This window comes from Callospermophilus lateralis, chromosome 4 (assembly GCF_048772815.1).
Source record: "Callospermophilus lateralis isolate mCalLat2 chromosome 4, mCalLat2.hap1, whole genome shotgun sequence".
Lineage (NCBI taxonomy): Eukaryota > Metazoa > Chordata > Mammalia > Rodentia > Sciuridae > Callospermophilus > Callospermophilus lateralis.
The window spans coordinates 88,877,515-88,897,768 of record NC_135308.1 but is presented as its reverse complement, the minus strand read 5'-3'; the positions used below and the strand labels follow the sequence as shown (position 1 = coordinate 88,897,768).

Here is a 20,254-nt window from a genome sequence, read left to right as displayed (position 1 = left end):
AGCTGACATTTACTAAGTACTTATTACAGGCCTGGCACTATTCAAAGTATTTTATGTGAATTGTCATGTTTTGCCCTTTGTATTAGTCTGTTTACTTTTGCTATAATAAAATACCTGAAGCTAAGTACTTTACAAGGGTAAGAGATTTATTTGACTCACAGTTTGGGAAGCTGAAAACAGAAGATGGGGTACTTTGGTTCAGTCTCTAGTGAGGGCTTCATGGCAGATGGCATCGTGGTGGAAGCATGTGCAAGCAGAAGAAATCACATTGTGAGCAAGATGTCAGAGAGAACCAGGCATTACGCTTGCTCTTTTCTAACATCCACTTTCTTGGGAACTAACTCAAGACCAGCATTGATCCTTCTGAAGGCTATGTCTTCTTGACCTAATTAGCCTCCATTAGGTCCCACCTCTGAAAGGATTCCACTACCTCTCACTGACCATACCAGAGACCAAGTTTCTAGCACAGGAGCCCTTTAAGGACATACTCAAATCATATCTAAGCTTATCGTAACTTCATAATAATTCTATAAGGTTCTCATACACAGATGGGCAAGAAATCCCTCCAGTAATCTGCTTTACTATATTGGGAGAATTTATACTTTTTTACTAAAAATATTTTCATTTCTAGGCCAAAGATTTTATATCTTATTCTATTGTTGTTCAACAAAAGCCCAGAGGAGCATAAAATAATATTTCCAGGCATTTTTCATGAAGTTGATCATGGATGAAGAATCATCCCTTAAAATATTGTCCTGTGGGAAAAGCATGATATAGGATCAGATGTTCTGAGTTTGTCATAGCTTCCAACTACTACGTAGGTGGTTTTTTGATAAGTCAGTTTGATAAACTCCAATCAACTCATGTATACAATGAAGGAAGCAACCTAATTCTTATGCACTGCCTCAAGAATTGGGTCAATGATTTTTATAGCTTAGTACCTTGCAGACCATCATCATTTATTAAGTAAATGATAGAATAGATGAATCAGTGAATTCACTTCCCAGTTTTCCTGCTATTCTGTCTTTCCTGCTTCAAAGCCTTTACATGTGTTTCTGAGCGCCCTAAACCCAGGTAATAACCAGACTGATTATTTATAAATCTTAACACTACCGATGATTACATCTAGTATTAGTTCTCTACCTGCTTGTTAACAGCTTTTTTCAAAAAAAAAAAAAAAAAAAAAGTCTTGTAGCAGAAGGCATTTTGCTTTATTCACCTGAATGCAAATTAAAGGGAAGTGACTGTTACTAATGGCCCCCATTCACACCTTATTGATTCATACCTGTCAGCTGTTTGAGCTGAGTATGCAACATAGATTGAGGTCTTTTTCTTTAGTAGTTCTGATGGATAACTTTGAAGAGACGGGATAACTGCATTTAAAGAAGAGAAATACTTTTGTTGCAAATAAATATAAGCAATGTTCTCTGAACTTATTGGAACAGATAACTAGGAAGAGTTATACTATCATTCCCAAATCATGATAACTCCAAAAAAGTGAGTTTATAACATGTTGTTTTGATTACTAGTTTATGTAACAGTTTTATTAAGCTGATTCCAAAGCAATATGTTCCAAAGTGGTTTATATGAGGACACTAATAAATGCAGCATCCCAAGCAAATAGACCAACCAACATTTGGACTGATAATATGAATCATTTCCATTGTCATTTGGAAGACTCTCCAAATTCTTAAGTCTCACATGGCTCAGAAAATCTGAGAGTTCAAAAGTCAAGTCAAAGGCAAAGTCAACAAATACAGACACTTCACCCTTGATCTCAAGAGTAATTTTAAAGACTTCATTGATTTGCATTTGGTAATCAAAGCAACAGAGAACTGAGAAAATCGGCCTAATTACTTTCTCCACTGGCCCAAAAGCACCCGATAACCCTTGTTTCTTAGGGGAAATGAGAATTTCAGAAATCTCTTTACTCACAAATAAAATCCTCATAGGGTCTAAAAGGAACCTGATAGAGGCTGATTTACAATTGAACTGATATCCTTGAATTGTTTCCCAGTCAATAAATTTCTTTGGTAAGGAACATGAACAGATTCTATCATGATTCCCGAATAATCAAAAAAACACACACAAAAAAAAACCCCATAATATTTAAACAAAGTCATCTCTGTTCTAAACTTATTACTTGTCTTTTTTTAGGAGTCATGCACAAATCAATCCTCACCCTTGAAAGAACAATTAGAAAAATAATTAGCTAGGAAAGCACATGTAACTTTTAGTGACAGTAGCAAAATAATGATTAAATAAATAAACAAATTAAATAAACCTAAGTAGTAAATGTGTTCTTGAAAAATTAATTGATTATCTTTGCCTATTTCTTACCAAGGGAAGATGCAATATGTACAATTTGGACAATAATGTAAGAAAAGGAAGATCAAAAGAGGCAAGGAAGGGGTCAATTAATGATAAACATTTCTTGAGCAGTTCTGTATGTCCAGGAAGACTCTGTGGGAACAGAAGTATGTTTCCATTAACCAAAAATCAAGTTGTAAAGAGTAACATAACCAGGGAATGCCAAGCAAAAATTTAGTATTACTGACTTGGAGTCATTAGGGAAGTTGCTCATGAAGAGAAGAATGGATAGTTTGAAGGGAAAAGATTGACAAAGTAAAGAAAGAAGGGAGAGGTGAGGAATAAGAGAATCTTTGTGGGCAGGTACAGTCATAAACCTCCAAAACCTCCAAATGTCAAATTTTTCATGTGGGTTCTAAGAACTTATTGCAAAAACAGTGTTAGTCAATTTCTGTCACAGTGACAAAAAAACCCGAGAAAAACAACTTAAAGGAGAAAAGATTAAGTTTAGCTCACAGTTTTTTAGAAGTTTCATTCCATGTTTAGTCGGATCCATTGTTTCTGGGACTGAGGTAGAAAGGAATGGCTAAAGAAAGCGGTTTAGCTCATGGCAGCCAAAAGCAGAGAGACATGAATGGATGGGGGAAAGGCTATAGTCCCAAGGGCACACCCACAAAACCCACTCCCTCCAACTAAGTCCCACCTCATGAATAGACCATTCAGCTAAAAATCCCTTAATGGAGTAATAATCCATTGATGAGGTCAGAGCCCTCATGATCCAATCACTTCCCCCAAATTCCCACCTCTTAACATTCTTGCCTTGGGAACCAAGACTTCCCACATGAGCCTTTGGGGTTGTTTCATATCCAACCCATATCAGAAACCATGAGGGGAGAAGAGATGAGAGAGTAAATGTAGGAAAGTAATACCATGTTTTAAGCACTGTTCCTTCTTTCCTCCATTTGACAAATATTATTGAGTTCTACTCCTAGGAGTTTTGAACAATTCCAGACCCTGGGCTTGTGGTGATACCAATAAACAATGTACCCAATGCAGAAAATCAGGTTAAAGAAAAAATAGATATACTATTTAAGGAAAATGGCAGTAGGAAATAAAAAGAAAAAAGTTTTTTTTTTTTTTTTTTTTTTTTTTCTGAAAGGCCTCTATTTATTTTTAGGTCTATTATCAACAAAAACTTACATATGAATTTCTTAAATTTGACATTTATTTTGTGTGCTTATTTTGAATGAAAATCAATCTTTATTATTGATTAATAAAAAGTACAGCATAACTTGTTATACTTGTCAAAACAAGTCAAAACTTACTTACTTAGATAAAAGTATATATCTCATTGGGGGAAAAAGGTGTCTGTGCTATAGCAAGAGAACAGAATTTTCAGAGGATTCAGATACAGATTTATTTGTTACAAATCTCATAATCCTCTGCTGTTCGCTTTTTATTGTGCCATTTTTTTTTTACCATTTCTCCATCTCTACTATCTTACATGTTTATAATCTTACATGATTGCCTCTGACTTTTCCCCTCTCCCTACATTGACTCTGTATACCATTTCTTTTGTTGATATCTGATTGTTATTACCCACTGACATTATCTGTCATCCCCAGGCCTCATTCCTTCTCTAATTAATATAATAGTTTCCAGTGTTTCCTTCTGCATAGAAGTTGAGGCTCCAAGATTGGAACTCCACTTGGAAAGGCAACACTTCAATCCTTTCTTCTTGATCAGTTCTGCTAAAATGGGCTCTTACTACTTTGCACTCTGATTCAAATCCTTCCCCAGTTCACTGGATACTACTGCATATGGAGTCTGTCCAGTCTCCTTCCATTGAGCACTTCGGCTGTTATTATTTTTTTTTTTTCCAAGAGTCCAACATGCTTTTTGATCTTATGCTTTTCTTTCATTGATTCAAAAAAAAAAAAAATGAGCATCTCTGTAATTATAACTGCACTAGAGGTTTAATAGGGTCTAGGAGTGGAGGGAACAGGACAAATAAATGAATAATTCATTATGTTTTGAAAGTGGGTGGTGACAGAGTCTTGCCCAGGGAGCCTTGGACTCAAGCATCCCATCCTGCTGTGTGGCTGACTCATTTATCAATCTGAAGAAATTCGTTTCTGTCACTACAACATGGTCCACTTTTGTCCATACTCCAAGATTTCATTCATGCTGTCCCTTGTCCTTTTCAGTATTCCCCAAATATGCCTAGATCACATGCCGAATAATAATGAAGTTGTCCTTTTTCTCCTTGCCCTAAATATCTCCTATTTCAATCCCCATGGCACTTTGTTATAGATCTTTTCCAAGTTTAATCATATCCTTGTTTGTATCAAGAATTTATTATCAATATCTTATCTCTTTTACAATGATCTGCCTCTTAAGATGAGCAAATGTGACATATATATATATATATTATTTATATTTCTTTAAATTCGCAAAATAGATGTTTAATGTTCTCCAAGCTAAAATAATGGATAGTAAGTTAAACAAATAATAATAAGTTGAACAAATAATAATAAGTTGAACAAATAATAAGTTGACAAGCAAACTGAATTGTAAAATCAAACAATGGAGAGGGCTGACTACACAAATTGATTCCTGCACACTTGTGACAAAATGACTACATCAACTACTACAAAAATTAATGACTGTAGGAAGGAAAATTGCCACTAACAGACCAGGAGCCCAGCTTTGAAAGGGTTAAGCAGATCTGCCCATAAAGGGGAAAAAAATTGTTCTTCATTTGCCTTCATTAAAGACTAATTTTAGGTCTTTGGGTAATTAAATGAACACATTGTTTATGCTCCCTGCACTTTCGGCCCTGAGTCTTGGAAAACACATGAAATTTCCAAGAATTAAAGTTTCCATTAACACAAGTGCCAAAATAAGGAGGATTGACTTGTGGGAGAAAGCACATTTGTCTCTTCTGGCTTCTTTTCAAAAGCTATAGAAAGATATTTACTGTATAATCTTTCTTGTGCGCAATTGCTCTGTTTTATCATCCAGACAATCTGGACAAGAGGGAGAAGTTGCAACATTTCAGAAAGCAACCAATTACCGTGGACCAAAGACTGTTCTGGTGCTGAAGTGCTGACAGCGGTCCCTGTTTGGGGTAAAATTTCTTCATTGAAAAGACTGTTGATGGTTTCATTTTGTCTATTTTTCTTTCTGTTTCTTTGGTTGTTGTTTTGTGTGTGTGTGTGTGTGTGTGTGTGTGTGTGTGTGTGTGTACGCGCGCGCGCGCGCCTGTGATTCTTTAAGAACTGGCTTTAGCTTGTGAAGAAACAGTCTACTATGGTGGCTTTCGGAATGTCTTCCACCTGTACCGTTCTTTCTAGATGGAAATATAAGGTAAATAAATGTGTGCGCACACAGCTTGAACACCTCGGAAGAATATTTCCTGATCTCTATATCTGGTTTTATTCATTCTGAAGTAGCCCAGTGATCTAACCAGGTTACAAAATAAAATAAAATAAAAATCTTTTTACGTCAGTGAACTTGGACAGAGCGCCTTTTAAAGACTTGTGTTTCCCGCTGGAGGCAGGGGGTCGCCGCTACTGGAAAAAGAGCTGGTTCTGCGGGTCCCGCCCTCCCGGGTGGTCCCTCCCCCTGGCCCGCTCCCTACCTCCAGGGGACTCGCCTTCGCCCCTACTCCCACCCCCCTACCCGGTCCCCATCTCTGCGACAATCGTGGCCTCTGAGGTCTGGCGCGCGTCAAAGCCCTAGCTGGAAGGCTGATTTGTGGAGTATCACCATCAAGCTCCTCTCCCGGCAGCGCTCCTCCGCCCACTGCAGCGGCCGAGGGAGTTGAGCTGAGCCGGGGGGAGGGTAAGATCAACACCCGCCCGCCTCCCTCCGGACCTCCCGGCGTTTCGATTCAATTGCACCTTTTATTATTTTAACTCTTCTCGGGAGGACGAGCATCCCTCGATCGGTCCGGGCAGCCCTGCTCCCGCGCGCCGGGATGCGAGAGCGAGGAACCTGCCCGCGTTGGGTCGGCGTGTGCGGGGAGGTTGAGCAGCGCTGTCTGCTGCTGCGGCGAGTCTGTAAGTTCAACTCTCCGCTCGGGGAGGGGAGGGGGAGACCTCCGCATCCCCGCAAATGATTTAAAATGCAGAACGCAGCAGAGGCTTACCGTGCAGCTTGGACTTTTCGGAGCACACTCCCTTTAACTCTAATCGCAGTCCTCACGCTATTGTCCAGGGTTTCCTTGTATGTTTGACCCCTTCGTTGTAAAGAAGTTTTCAATATACCATGAATTCCGTGGAAAGTTTTTCGTCTGTTTTTTTTTTTAAATGCATCTTGAAATTTCTTCAACTTTAAAATAATTCCTCAAAATATTCAAGTTCTATAGCACATCTCTTATTATTCTGTCAGATTGCATTTAGCTTGCTATTCATCGTGCGCAAGAAGCCGTGGCCTTTTCTTTGCCTGCTTCTAAAAACAAAGAAGGAAGAATTTCCCTTCTTTACTTTAAACATTGCTAACTAATCTAAATACTTTAACAAGTAGATCTTGTACCCAGCTGCTTTTAATTTTTGTCTTTGACGCCCGGTGAATATATCCTTGCACTAATCTATAGGCGCTGTTAATCGCAGAGAATTATCTTTAAGCCTGCTATTTACAAGAAGGCTCCGGATTTTATTTAACTAAGGCTATGCCCATATTTATTCAGAGAACAAATCTCCTGATTCAGACCAAAGTTTTCTCTGGGATCCCAGAACTCCAAGCACAAGCTAGATTGGTGTTTGTATTATTAAAAATCATGCCTTTAGTCGCCCATATCCCTTTGCATGTATAAACATATCCCTGAATACAAGGACTAACGACGTAATAAAATGAAAATTTAAAAAGTCTTAATCAACGTTTCCCTCGTGCAGGAGGACAGGCTGGAGGGAAGGAGAGGCAGGTGAAAGGCAGGTGGATAGTCTGGGTATGGTGACAGGACGATGTTGGCCAGAAAGAGCATCATCCCGGAGGAGTATGTGTTGGCGCGCATCGCCGCGGAGAATCTGCGCAAGCCGCGCATCCGCGACCGCCTCCCGAAAGCCCGCTTCATCGCTAAGAGCGGGGCCTGCAACCTGGCGCACAAGAATATCCGTGAGCAAGGGCGCTTCCTGCAGGACATCTTCACCACCTTGGTAGACCTGAAATGGCGCCACACGCTGGTCATCTTTACAATGTCCTTCCTCTGCAGTTGGCTGCTCTTCGCTATCATGTGGTGGTTGGTGGCTTTTGCCCATGGGGACATCTACGCTTACATGGAGAAGAGTGGAATGGAGAAAAGTGGTTTGGAGTCTGCTGTGTGTGTGACTAACGTCAGGTAAGAATGCAGTGGGAGGAGGCAGGTGTTGTAAGCTGTACAGAAAGAAAAAAATAAAAAAGTAAAAATGCCCTTTCTCTATCATTCTCTCATTTGTTGAAAATGAAATAGTTTGTTTTAGACCCTTCAGAAATAAATAAAAAAAAAATAATAAAGAAAAAAACTAACATTAAAAATACATGATTGTAGCTTATGTGTAAAGAGTCTCTGAAAAGGTGGAGCTTCTATCCTTTGGGCTAACCTTGAAAATATTATATTAGTTATTTAAAAGCTGTTTTAGATCAAAGGATTTCTTACTCCAAAAGCATGCATTTCATTTTCAGTATAAACGAGCTACTGTCCATAGTTTCAAGGTCCACAAGTTAATCTCCATCAACCAAAAATAATGTGCAAATGTAAGTAGTGTCTTTCCATGACTTTTCTTATTCATAACATTCAGAAATTAAGAGGAAGGCACTGGGGAAAAGGAAGAAATATCTTAAAATTTAAAATATGCTAAAAATAAAATAAATGTTTTTATTTATTTTATTCTTTATCAAGATTATCTTAAAATAGGTAATTGCTTGTAATGGATTCATAAATTAAAAGGTATTCTAAGATTCAGGACTAGAAAATACTAAATTTTAATGGAAATTGGTTCAAAATTTTTATGGAAGGAATTACCTAAGAACAATTTAGTATTTCAGTCCTTTTTCAAAGTTCTAATAGAACAGACACAAGACAGTTCTTAAATTACCTAGCTTTGACTTCTTCTTATAAGTATTTCAAAGACAGGTAGAGTACATTTAATATTCAAGGTTCTCCTCTCTTTCACATGGTTGAAAACCATTTAGTTTGAGTGATTTTTTTCTTAATTTATTTTATTGGAAGATGAAAATACATAATTCATAGTGATTCAAAAAATGTTCACTCTGAACTGAAATATAATAGTACTGCAAAAATTTCTAGAACATTTTCTGAATAATGTTCCAAATTCACATAATACACAAAGCAAAGAGACTTGAACAAGTATCATATTGCCAGGAAACTGTAAAGAATGAGATCTTTAGTGATCCTGAAATCTTATGAAACTGGTAAACTACTTCAAGAAGCAAACCCCCAGGCTATGGACTTGTCCATTCTTCCATTTGTTAATTAGCTGCAGTGTCAGCCATTTAAAGAGAAATGCAGCATTAGCTTTGAGATTGCACTTCACAGATTTCATCTCAGATTTTGAGGGAACACTGTATTTAATTGATCCTCTGCTTTTACCATTGTGTAGATATTATTTTCTTTTCTCAAACTTGTCACAAACTTTTGCCTCAAAGAAAATATGGGTGAAAAACAGGTGATCATCAGTACACTAGATGTAAAGGACACAAAATTTTGTGCTCAACAGGTATTTGAAGATGAAATACCATCTGTAATATTGCATCTCTCTTTAAGAAACTTATTGGCACTGATATTGGTGAATCATTTCATATCAAAATGAATTCGATAAATATGAAGTAGGAACTAAATAAAAGAAATAATGATAAACCTTGAAAATATATGATAGATTTTACTCACAAGAAAAACATATTATCTTTTTCTATGAAAAAGATGTAATTTAGTAATCTTTAAAAAGAAATATTATCAAAAGAACTATCATTAAAAGAATTTTACAGAGTGCACTATTTATTAAAACTGTTCTCTGCTGCATTCTAATTTTCAAATAAGTTGTTCTGAAGAATGTTCATTTTCTTGGTGCATTCCTGTTGGTGTGAACTATGAGAAATGTGTCAAAAAATTCAATAGAGCAAAGTTAATTTTATCAACCTAACAAGGTTTGCATTTTAAATGACATTTCTTACTTTAAATTATTTGGGTTTTTTTTTTAACATTCAAGATGTTTTAAATTTTGAACACCTTAGAAAGAAATTAGTTGCTATCTTAGCAGTTTTTCCATCTGAATTATTTGACATTGTTTCTGTTCTTACTGATGTTAATGTTATGTTACTATTTATATTTTTACCTCAACAGTTTAATCATAACTAACCATACATTAAATTTTATTTCATTAAAAATAGAAAAATATTTATTCTCTCCTGCATGGAACTTAAAAGATGACTAATACTAATTTTAATTGTTTGAATTTCCTTTCCTTTCATAAGTTCAGTGTTCAGCCATATCATCAAAATTCAAACTTTTTTCAATGGATATTCACCAGTATTTCCAAACACCATTTGACCATTCTCATTTTAGGATTACCCACTTTCTTCTTCATGTAGATGACTTTCTAATGAGTCTAAAATAGAAAATTTATCTTCTTTATTATTATTATTATTCAGTCTAACTCTCTCTGTAGTGAACAAAGAAGCAACCAACTGCTTTCATCTCTTGGGACTGTTTAGCATGACAGATGTCCACAAAAGATTGGGTCTTGTACCATACATTTGTTTAAAATTAATTTTTTTCATAAAATAAACAATATGAAAACAAGATCCATGAATAGTTTGTATTAAAATAGGACATTTAGGGATATTCATCATTAGACTGCTTCCTGAAGCATGGACCATTGTTAATAATCAATATTGTATCCACACCTCTCCTCTGGGGTCCATTTCTATTCTTTGCCATATTTTTGGACTACACTGTATATCTTGTGGTATGTAGCTAGTGCAAAAGACAAATATTATAGTTTTCTATGAATCCTCTTAGAAACAACAAAGAAAAAAAGAGCAAATTTCACACTCCATTTAAAAGCTAATCAATTTCTGTATAATTACTTACCTCTCCTGGTTTCCTGCCAAAATACACAGTGTATACTAAGTACTCAAACCTTTTGCTCATTCACTGTGCCTGGCATTGATAGATAATACCTTGACAGATGGCTGATGTATGGCTAGTCTTCTATTAAAATTAGAAAAGTTTAAAGTTGGGGTGGGTTGCAAAAATAGAACTGTTGTTCCTATGAAGAGGTCATGGCAATATTGGATATGTAGTGAAGTAAATTAATAATAACTAAATATGGTGCTTCTCAATGGGGGAAAGGGGTTGGTAAATAAATCAGAATCACCTGAGAGTTTTTCCGTCTTACTCAGGTCTATGCTGAGCCTGTCAAATCCACGTCTATTCACTAAGATGTGGAGGAAATGAACAATTTGAAAAAGCTCCTCAAGGAAATTCTGACACTTGTTGGCCTCTTCCTTTTTCTCCTTTCAGAACACTGGGCCAGAATTGAGAGGATTCAAGTTTGCATTGATCACATAATCTTCACATAGTCATTAACTAACCTCAGCCTTAAATTCTTCCTTTAATACCTTCAATATTCCCTAGATCACTTCCAGGGATAGCCAATAAGGAACAGTTTTCTTTTAAAGTAGGGAAATGTTTTCTATTTTTAAAAAAATGCTAGTATTTTGGAATATACTTTGTGTGGCTTCTTTAGCACAGTGTTTTCTATATATAAGGTACACAATATGTGTTAGCTTACAATTATGATTTTAAGTGTTATAAATAATAAAAAGTTTACTTATTACTTGGTACCTTCCATATGACTCAAGTCTCTCTCTCTCTTTTTTTTTTTTTGAGAGAGAATTTTAATATTTATTTTTTAGTTATTGGCGGACACAACATCTTTGTTTGTATGTGGTGCTGAGGATCGAACCCAGGCCGCACGCATGCCAGGCGAGCGCGCTACCGCTTGAGCCACATCCCCAGCCCCTCAAGTCTCTCTTAAACATGGATATGCAATAAATAATAAACTTCTGCTGGGCATGGTACACATGCCTATAATCCTAGTGGCTGGGAGGCTGAGTCAGGAGGATTGCAAGTTCAAAGCCAGCCTCAGCAACCTAGCAAGGCCTTAAGAAACTTAGTAAGACTCTGTCTCAAAATAAAAGATATAAAGGGCTAGGAATGTGGCTTAGTGGATAAGCACCCCTCAGTTCAATCCTTGGTACCAAAAAACAAAACAAAACAAAAAACTTCTACCTGGTAGAAAGTTTCATCAAGCAAATTAAGCTTTTTTGATAGTAAAGCATTTCACAAAGTAAAATATGTCTATAATATAATTGATATTTATTGTATATATTTATTGTATTAATGCTTTCATACAGGCACATGTCCTAGACAACAGAAGTATAGAGGTAGATGCATAAATAGATGCAAGAGAGATATGTGTATATGTGTGTGTGTGTGTGTGTGAGAGAGAGAGAGAGAGAGAGAGAGAGAGAGCGAGCGCAAGCAGTCTTGTTTTAAAATTAAGCATTTGACAAGTAAAGATGGCTACTCTTTCTAAAAACTTTTAATAGCCTTTAGGATCTTAAAAAAAATGTTCAGGTAGGGATATTATTCAAACTTTGACCTGATGGCATTTTCTTCCGATATCATCCCTTGCAGGTCATTCACCTCTGCTTTTCTCTTCTCCATTGAGGTTCAAGTGACAATTGGATTTGGAGGGAGGATGATGACAGAGGAATGCCCTCTGGCCATCACGGTTTTGATTCTCCAAAACATTGTGGGTTTGATCATCAATGCCGTCATGTTAGGCTGCATTTTCATGAAGACAGCTCAGGCTCACAGAAGGGCAGAGACTTTGATTTTCAGCCGCCATGCTGTGATTGCTGTCCGAAATGGTAAGCTGTGCTTCATGTTCCGAGTGGGCGACCTGAGGAAGAGCATGATCATCAGTGCCTCAGTGCGCATCCAGGTGGTGAAGAAAACAACCACACCTGAAGGGGAGGTGGTACCCATTCACCAACTGGACATACCTGTAGATAACCCTATCGAGAGTAATAACATCTTCCTGGTGGCCCCTTTGATCATCTGCCATGTGATTGATAAGCGCAGTCCACTGTATGATATCTCAGCAACTGACCTTGTCAACCAGGACCTGGAGGTCATTGTTATTCTGGAAGGAGTGGTCGAAACGACCGGCATCACCACGCAGGCGCGAACCTCCTACATCGCAGAGGAGATCCAGTGGGGCCACCGCTTTGTGTCCATTGTGACCGAGGAGGAAGGAGTGTATTCTGTGGATTACTCCAAGTTTGGCAACACTGTTAAGGTGGCAGCTCCACGGTGCAGTGCCCGGGAACTGGATGAGAAGCCTTCCATCCTCATTCAGACCCTCCAAAAGAGTGAACTGTCCCATCAAAACTCTCTGAGGAAGCGCAATTCCATGAGGAGAAACAATTCCATGAGAAGGAGCAACTCCATTCGAAGGAACAATTCTTCCCTCATTGTGCCAAAGGTGCAGTTTATGACTCCAGAAGGAAATCAGAACACATCGGAATCATGACGGCAGGGCAACCTCATGACAGGAGTTTTACTGTGAGTGTCGCACGTCCTGTCACACTAAACCAGAGCTATAGCACAATGACGTGGCTTACGTTTTAATGCACTAAAAGATTTTCTTATTCAAGAAATTGCACTTTCTGTATTAATAAACAACACAACACAAAGGACTTGTGGCTTACACCGTTTCACACATGCAGAATCTGCAGCAGTAGACTCAAGTTATGCACAGAAAGTGGTCTGCCCTCATTTCTCTTGGTATGAAACACAAGAACTCCGTTAATAGTTATGGACCTTGAATATAAAATTTGGCCAAGGAATGAGTCTGTTTGAAATGCTTAGTTGGTGAAAACAAATGTGTCTGTTTCTATTGTTCGCTCTGGGAATGTAAATGAAATAGGAGGGGAAAAAAACCAAAATCATGTTAAATACCATTTGTATTCTGATGTTCTCCTTTCTTCATGATACTGTATCTGGTAAGAAACCTAAAGCAAGTTTCTTAGGTCTATATGTCTATGAGCAATCCAGGTCTTCAAAATGACTCCGGGAGATTTCCTGATTCTCCTGACGGCCTGTTGGGCAGAACTGAGCAAGGGATCTGAGGAAAAGCTGACTCCTGTCTCAAGTAGGACTGGATTTCCAAATAGTGACAGTCATTTCCTTCAGCTTCCCACTTCTTACTAGCCCCCCACAGAAAAATACTGTATTGAATATTTTATTAAAATATTTTCCTTGTACTCTCTGTAATTTTGTTTTCCTCTTTCACAAAATCACCTCAAAAAAAGCATTTTCAGAGGATAGAAAGATGTCTTAATAGTAATGACACTCTCCTGAGATTCTTTCCTTGGATCTCTTGCTCCAAGAGAACTGTGGTTTTTGTTGGGTTTTATATCATTTTGAGTTTTAAAATGTTCTCTTGGTTTTTCTTTCTGAGCCTGACGTGGAAATCCTATAAGGTATTTTTCTTTGAATCTCCCACCTCAGATCTAAAACAATACTTCCTTTCCAGCAATATCTGAATTCAGGCCTGGTGTACATAGATTTACCACAATCTCATTTGTTAAAAGAAGATTTTCTATCAAAGTTTGCCTTCTTCATCCTTAGTCTATCTCATTCGATAAAGTGAGATTTTCTTTGGAAGCTTGATATGATCATCCTTAGCTCCTGCTTCTTCATGGAAGAATTGAGAAGAGAAAAGTGCTGGGTTAATAAGACATGTATGATTTAGTCTTGTAATTCAGTCTGAAAGCTGAGCTATTATTTAGGCTTTTACACAGAGTTTTGAGTTGAAATTATTTCATTTTTGAATATGGAACCAGACAGGTAATCATGAGTATGTCCAAATTTTGTCTTAAACAAAAGTTTTAAACAAGACTTAAACAAAAGTCTTAAACAAAAGACTTGAGATTCTAACCAGGTGAATGGGAAGCATTTATCATAGTATTCACCTAATCATACCTGAAAAAGTTCTGTTAACTAAATCTATAGGCCAAACATACTTGAAACTCTGCTAGGGTACCTAAAAGCATTTGAATTTGTTTATGTGTAAAACCCAATGCTTCATTTCTACTCACAAAACTGTGCCCTGTCCCTGTCTTTCTCTTAATCACTCAGGCCAACACTTAAGAGTCACATTGGACACCTTGTATACCATTCATTAGCAAATCTTAGCTCTGCTTTCAATATATTTTCAGAATAGATCAATGCCATCTACCATTTCCTTCTTGGTCCAAGCAGGGTTACTTATCCCCCAGTATATAATATGAATTCAGCTATATCAGTCTTAGAATATTGAAAGAGTTCCATATAAGTTGCTAAAGAAAATCTATTTCAAAAAGATCCAGACCTACAGCCACAAAAGAAGTGGCTATCAGACTTCCTAGCAATTCTGGAACAGGTGCTGCCTCCCCATCCCCTGGTGGTTGAGCAGATCTAGAAAGCAGCTGTCGCACTAGCAATAAGAATGCATAGTGCCCATCCACTCCTCAGCAGCAGCCCAACCACATAAGGTGATCCCACTGCAGGGCAGGAAATATTGGACACTGTCAACGGGTCTGAGATGTAAGATTCCTGAATCCAGGTGGTAGAGAATGTCCTGGCATCAGGACCAGAGCCAGCTGTGGAATATGGACAGTCCCCACCCCCGACACCTGCTAGTGGGGCACCAAGAACCTGATGACCATCAGCCTATTGCAAAAGTCAATAGAAAGGTTTAATGGGGCTCCCTAGGTTAAGTCATGACTCACATGGGGACAAAATTTAGGTAGTGATAGTCACATCCAACAAGATCACAACACCAACTTCTAAAAATCCACAAATATTTTAGAAACTTAAAATAATATTATTTGCCTATTTTTGGTAAATTATGTTTATTTCACTAGGTAAATGATTTGAGAACTATATAATTCAGTTTTAGAAAATGAGAAGACCATCTATATGCATGTTTCTCTCTCTATATATATATGTAAGTATGCACACACATTTGTTTTTATATATGATTATTACTTATATGTTGAATTTAAATGTAACTTTATATTCCATATTTAGTTTCTCTTCTTTCACCACAGTCTTCTCACTGTAGTCACAATAGTCTTTTAAATCACAAATCACATTATACCATGCCTTTTCTTTAAACTATGGTTTTTCGTTCTTCACAAATGAAAACCAAAATCCTTACCTCAGCCAATAGTGACTGCATTTTATTGTAACCCCCACTCCCCTTTTCTCCTAGTCATTCCCACACTTTACCACAGTGGAACTTTTGATCCTTGAAATACAAACAGAAGTACTTCTCCTGTATCATAGATTTGCTTCTACCTGGGGCATTTCTCCCAGAAAACCCCATGGTTCTCTCCTGTCATCATTTAGGTCTCTGATCTAGTGTCATTTTATGTGGCAATATAGTATAGTGGTTAAGAAAATAGACTCTATAGGTTTAAATTTCAGTTTTGACATTTAGCATCTGTAAAACCTTGACAAAATTAATGTCCTTGTGCCTCTGTCTCCCCATATATAAAAACAAAATGATAATAGTATCTACCTCACAAGTTATTGTGACAATTAAGTGAATTGGCATGTATCAAGGGCTTTAAAGAGTTTAATTCATTCTTCCAGGGCAAATTCTTGAAATAAAGGACTGCCTAGAAATAAATTATTTTCTTATTAAATGACTAGTTCATTACATTTAATCTCTAGGACAGAGATAAAAGGCCTTTGTAACATGAATCTGATCTAAATTCTGTAGCAGAGGCTATAACTGCCCGCTCTCAGTTTCTTTTCCTAATTCTTTGACACGTGGCACTTGCCTCTTTCCAAATATAGTCATGTGTGACATACTACACTGTATAGAGGAAAACATTTTGCATACAGAGGAGATTTCTGGCTCCGCATGTCTATCATTTATTTGTTCACTTAGTGATATATATGAAACATCTGCCTTGTCTCACATTGACCATCTGGCAAAAATAGCCAGGCATGTTTATTCTCTTGAAGGAGGATCAGAAATTGATATAGCCAAGGGCTGGGCTGATTCTATACCCAAGTAAGCAGAGATAGAAAGGACTGGGTGAGAAAAGCTGTATCACATGCCAGAATAGAAGAAAAGTCATTTAAATCTCAAAATCCAAATCAAAACCTACCCTTGGTTACTGAGCAGGCATGAGAAGATGGTGGGTGTTGGGAACAGAACTATTGTGCAGTTGGCTTTGCTGAGAGCTGGGTAAGAAAATAGATGACTATCCTTTGAACTGTCATCTTTCCCTGTCCTACTTTGTCCCAATCCCACAGATCAGTACACAATTCCCTGTTATTTGCCACTTAGCTCAAGACTCTCTGGGAGGGAAAATCCTGTTACCCATGCCCACAGATATTTCTAAACATCCCTGGCCAAGTGTTCTGACACATGCATGTGTCTCAGAACCCATGATGTCCCAGTGACTTAAGAAAATGCCCTTAGTTCTCAAAAAAATTCTAACTCCCAGAGAAGAAGTTGTACACTTAGTGACATGAGACAGCATTTTCTCCCTCCAATAGTTGGAATTATGCTGCTGTTGTTAAATGATTTGGGGTTCATGGAGCAAAAATTTCCTCTTTGACAATAAATCATTCATAGATAAAGAAGGAAGAATGAAAAGATATCTACATCTCCCAAGGCTCCCACCCCCAAATTTTGTTATTTTGAGCATGTAGAAGGTAGAGGCCGATCTGAAATTTGTGTCTCCAAGGACCAGTGCACTAAAGTAATCACAACAAATCCTACAGGCTGTTGAGGAGGAAACTCAAGGGCCATGCTCTTCCCATGATCTTTATACACAATTCTCGTCAATGGTAATGGGAATTTCCCCACAGACCTAGGAAGGATGTGACTCCAATTACACCCTTGATAATTTACCGCACGGATTCAAGTTCAAGTTCATGAAGACCTTAATCAGCTTTTAACCTCGGTCGGATCAAAAAATCACACTGAAGTCCAAATTCATTTTAGACTATTTACTTCTTCATTATTACACATTTTCAAGAGGTGTCCCTGTTCTCACGAGGACTTTCTTGGCTGTACTGAATGCTAGCCCTCCCTCCACTCCAATGCTCTCTTGAGGAGCCGAAATAAAATTATTGCATTACAGAGTGTGGGAGGGGAGTTAATTACTTGAAAAAAATTAGGGCTGAATTTCCAGGTACTACTGAGTTGCCTCAGTATGTATAACAAAGTGAAGGATAAAATTATCTATAAAATTGAAGATCCCCTTCTCACTGAAACCGTACAGATTATCAAATTAATTAATTTCAAAAGCCTTCAGTTTTTTGCCACTGACTGTTGGGAAAAGTCCATACTCTAAGAATGATAGTCAATGATAGTCTTTATGGTTTAATTCCAACACATCTCTGCAGCTTCATTTTCTAACCCTACCCCCAATACTTTACAATGTGTTAAGTTCCTTGAATGCTTCATTAACAGTCAGTCTCTTATTCAAATCTGCAAATTTGGGGGGTTGAAATTCCTCACTTTCTTATACCAAAATTATACTTTTCCAAACCTTTCTGACATTTCCCACCTGAATCATCCCTTCTTCTTCCTCATATCATGTGCCTCTCTTTATTCATTAATTCATAATAACTGGTTTTATATAATTTTCTGATACCATATACATATCTCCCCACTAGATTATCTTTTCTCCAAACTGCTAATCACAGTACTTACATAAAATATGTGATATTAGAAGCCTGATAGTTGTCCCCCCTCAAATCCATTTTTCCTTTTCTTCATAGCAATAGCATGTTAGCTGGACATGTAACCATTTAGCTAGAGATTGTACATTCCCCAATCACTGTGTTAGTCATGGCCATGTGCCCCATTGGGTTGATTGATAGTCTTTGAACAGCAGCCAATGGACTACCTCCAGTTCCTGATTTTAAAACTCCTGAGCTTGTGTGTCTGTACCTGTTTCCCCTTCCCATGGACTGATCACATATGTGATAGAGATCCAGGTTTGACCAAGCTGACAAAGACAAAAATCTCTAGAGCCAAAAGATGGAAGCAACCTTGCATGCCAAGTAACTTTGTGCAATAGAGCTGCACCAGGACTGCCTATATCTAGACAGTTATCTGAAAGAGAAATAAACATCTATTTGATTTTAGGTATTTGGGGGGTGGAGAGGAGGATTTTTTTATCATTTATTCACATTTTCTTACTATAGTATAGTTTAGACTTTATCCTGAATAATACAATGCTAAATTGGATCAAATGGAAATGTAAGTCTGAGTGGCAGAAAATATCTGCAATTTTCTTACACTACAAAAGACTCATATCTATAATTTTTAAAGAACTCTTACAAATCAATAAGAAAATGCAAGCAATCAAATAAAAAATAATTGACAAACAACATGAAAAATATATCATAAAGGAGAAAACCCCAAAAGCCAACCCATTTATCAAAAGGTACTCAATTTTGCTACTAATCCAAAAATATAAATTAAAATCACAATGTAATATCATTATACTGCAACCAGAATCATCAAAGTGACAAAAAAAAAATCAAGGCAGGGGTCAAAGAGGATGAGGAAAAACTAGAATTAAACATACCACAAATGGGAAAATCTATTGCCAAAACCACTTTGAAAAACTGTTGGGCTGAATCTTATAAACCAAAACACAAGAATTCCAATTACTTAGCAATTCTACCTTAATTTTATACTCAAAAGCCTTATATAAGAATGTTCATAGTGTAACTGTTATTATTGGCCCAAACTGGAAACAACCCAAATGTTTATCAATTGTAATTTATTTATACAAGGGGATACTACAGAGCAGTAAAATTGATAATTTGCAACTACTCACAAAATCATTGCATCATTGCTATATCTCACACAATATTGAGCATTCAAAATATACTGTGTAAACTTTATTTTCTATCAGTATTCTCAATTGCCATTAAGGATGGGCATTAATCTGGTTGTGGCAATAAAAGAAACTGGAGCACATTGCACTGGTGACAACAACAGCTTGTTGGCTTTGATACCTTGTAGAATATTTTCAGAGGAAAGTGTTTGCAGTCTGGAATTTCTCTGAAATCATGAGATAAGGAAGTGTGTGGAGGTAAAAGAAGAAAAATAATTGGCTACAAATTGGTTATTATGGAGAATACATGGAGTTCATTCAACTTATCTCTCCACTTTTGTATTAGTTTAAAATTCTCTCTAGTGAAAGATTAAAAAAAAGAAAAAGGATGACTTGAAAAACAGTTGGTTTTCATGGTGATTTGATAAAGAACTTCAAGGTCAGAAGCATTTCATTTTGAATAATCACACACATTTTATTCAAATGCTGGAAATTTTATTTAAATGTGGGAAGTTTCCTTGTTTATTGAACACGAGGTGCTTAGTTGTACTTACTCTATTTACCATGCCAGTATTCCAGACTAAGTTTTCCACATGTGTTTCTCTGGACATTTCACAGATTTTGAAACACTTCCACAGTTACTGCAGTGTTCCCCATAATCTAGTTCCATTCTTGAAATCAGCTTGTTCTTTCTTCCAAATCCAGAGTTGACACATTCAACTGCAAAGACCAAAGGCATGCCAGAAATCCTGCCCCATGGCAGCTTCACCTAAAATGGAAATACTGTAAGTGCAATGATGTCCCTGGTTTATTGTTTTGTTTTAAAGATTTAATGCCTATGTCAAATCAGGCCCCTTAGAGAAAGCCAAACTTTGGATCTGTCAAAAAAGTTTATCAGCGTAGGTCATTAAAGAACATAATTGTGACCAAATGTTACGAGACTTCAAAGAGCATTGAATAAAACTTTAATTCACATGCTATATTCAACTGTGGTCCTCCTCTGTTTCTC

At 37.1% G+C, this 20,254-nt stretch overlaps 1 protein-coding gene across 1 annotated transcript; it reads left to right on the top strand.

Moving 5' to 3' along the window:
• Window positions 1–5,558: 5,558 nt before the first annotated feature.
• Kcnj8 (potassium inwardly rectifying channel subfamily J member 8) lies at window positions 5,559–13,847 on the top strand. The gene is made up of 3 exons (XM_076854173.1): window positions 5,559–6,374; window positions 7,209–7,651; window positions 12,014–13,847. The coding sequence occupies exons 2-3, from the start codon at window positions 7,278–7,280 to the stop codon at window positions 12,912–12,914; spliced, it is 1,275 nt and encodes a 424-aa protein (XP_076710288.1). The 5' UTR covers window positions 5,559–6,374; window positions 7,209–7,277; the 3' UTR covers window positions 12,915–13,847.
• The last annotated feature ends 6,407 nt before the right edge of the window (window positions 13,848–20,254 follow it).